This window comes from Chrysochloris asiatica, unplaced genomic scaffold (genome assembly GCF_000296735.1).
Source record: "Chrysochloris asiatica unplaced genomic scaffold, ChrAsi1.0 scaffold00260, whole genome shotgun sequence".
Taxonomy (NCBI): Eukaryota; Metazoa; Chordata; class Mammalia; order Afrosoricida; family Chrysochloridae; genus Chrysochloris; species Chrysochloris asiatica.
The window spans coordinates 543,940-546,113 of NW_006408778.1; the positions used below are offsets into that span (position 1 = coordinate 543,940).

The 2,174-nt window shown below is 39.7% G+C and overlaps 1 gene segment (V, D, J or C); it reads left to right on the forward strand.

Moving 5' to 3' along the window:
• The first annotated feature begins 395 nt into the window (after positions 1-395).
• LOC102812106 lies at positions 396-846 on the forward strand. The segment is given in 2 exon segments: positions 396-441; positions 527-846. Coding segments are annotated over 2 exon segments (366 nt in total).
• The last annotated feature ends 1,328 nt before the right edge of the window (positions 847-2,174 follow it).

Below are 2,174 nucleotides of genomic sequence, written 5' to 3' on the forward strand. Positions count from 1 at the left end.
TAATGACACATGAAACATGGTTGTTCTCCTTCACAGTGTTCTTCAGTTGGAGGGGTTCTGCACACTCAGACTTTAGTGATACAGTAGATAATCCAAGTCCCCAAGTAGTACTTGAAGAATCAAAATCCATGTTTGCATCTTTAGCATGTCTTGTTTGTTAAACTGTTGTGTCTTTTAAATCATTTAAAAATAAATATGTTCCTCAGATAGGTCCCATCCCTAAGTCTTAAATAATCTGCCTCATGAATATGCAAATACATGAAGTTCGCTGCATCATGAATATGTAAATTCTTGGGTATCTACTATGTCAAATAACTATATGTCCCTGTTCCAGAGCACCAACCAACAACAGCATCACTCCTTTGTGGAAGTTCTGGGAAAACAGCTCTTTAAACATGGACTGGATCTGGAGAACTCTCTTGTTGGTTGCAGCAGCTACAGGTAAAATGTTTCTCAATCCCAGGGATGGGTAAAGCATTTTGGGTAGCCAAGGCAAATTTCATCCATTCCAATCTGCTCTCAGCAGGCGGTCACTCCCAGATCCAGCTTGTGCAATCTGGAGCTGAACTGAAGAAGCCTGGGTTATCAGTGAAGATCTCCTGCAAGGCTTCTGGATACACCTTCACTAGCTATGGCATGCATTGGGTGTGGCAGATCACTGGACATGGGTTTGAGTGGATCAGGTATATTTATCCAAGCAATGGTGGAACAAGCTATGCACAGAAGTTCCAGGGCAGAGTCACCATCACCAGAGAAACATCCACAAGCACAGCCTACATGGATCTAAGCAGTCTGAGCTCTGAGGACATGGCCACGTATTACTGTGCGAGAGACACAGTGTGCTAACCACATCCTGAGTGTGTCAGAAACGCTGAATGAGAAGGCAGCTGCATTGAGTTTAGAAATGAAAGGGATAATTAGACTGCAGGCTGTAGTACTTTATTATTGTTGTTGTTAGGTTCCATGGAATCATTTCTAACTCATAGTAACCCGACACACAACAGAAAAAAAACATTGTCTGGGCCTGAACCATCCTCACAATTGTTTTTATATGTGAAACTATTGTTACTGCCACTGTATTAATCCATTTTGGTGGAGTCTGACTTTTCACTTTACCAAGCATGATGTATTTCTCCAGGGACTTGTCCCTCCTGATAACATGTCTGAAGTATGAAAGATAAAATCTTGCCATCTGATTCTCAGGAGCATTCTAGATATGTTTCTGTCAATACAGATTTGTTTGTTCTTCTGGAAGTCCACGAGCCCCTATAACACTCTAATGCAAATGAATCAATTAATGGTTTTCCTCACTCATTGTCCAACTGTCACAAACATATGAGACAACTAAAAACACCATGACTTGTCTCAGAAGCACATTAGTCATCAAACTGATATATCTGCTCTTGAACACTTTAAAGAGGTCTGTGTATCAGACATGCCCAATGAAATATATCATTTGATTTCTTGACTGTTGTTTCCATGAGTGCTGATTGTGGGATCCAAACATTGTGAAGTTTTTAAAGACTTCAATGTTTTCTCCATTTATCATGATACTTTTTGATACTCCAAGTGTGACACTATAGGATAAACACTGGACTACAAGGTCTGTTTGAACCACAAGGTTGGTGATTCTAATTCAGCAATATTTAAATTCAATAGTATTTGTTATTGTTAGGTGCCATCGAGTTGGTACTGACTCATAGTGATGCTATGTAGAACAGAATTAAATGCTGCCTGGTACTGCACAAACCTCACAACTGTTGCTGTACCTGAGCCCATCACTTCCACCACTGTACCAATCCATCTCATTGGGGTTCCTCCTATTTTTCTCTGACCTTCCACTTAGCCAAACATGATATCCTTCTCCAGTGACTGGTCCTTCCTGATATTATGAAGTATGAGATATGAAGGCTGGTTCTCTTGGATTCCCAGGAGAACTCTGGCTATACTTCTTCCAACACAGATCTGTTTGTTATTTGGCAGTCCATGGTACTTTCAATATTCTCCTCCAGCTCCATAACTCAAATGCACCAATTATTTTACAATATTCCTTATTCACTATCCAACTTTCTAATGCATATGAAGTTATTGAAAAAACTATGGAATCCTTCAATGTCATAAGTTGTAGTTAAAATTTTTTTTATCAGTTCCCTCAGCTGACAATAATTATTCCC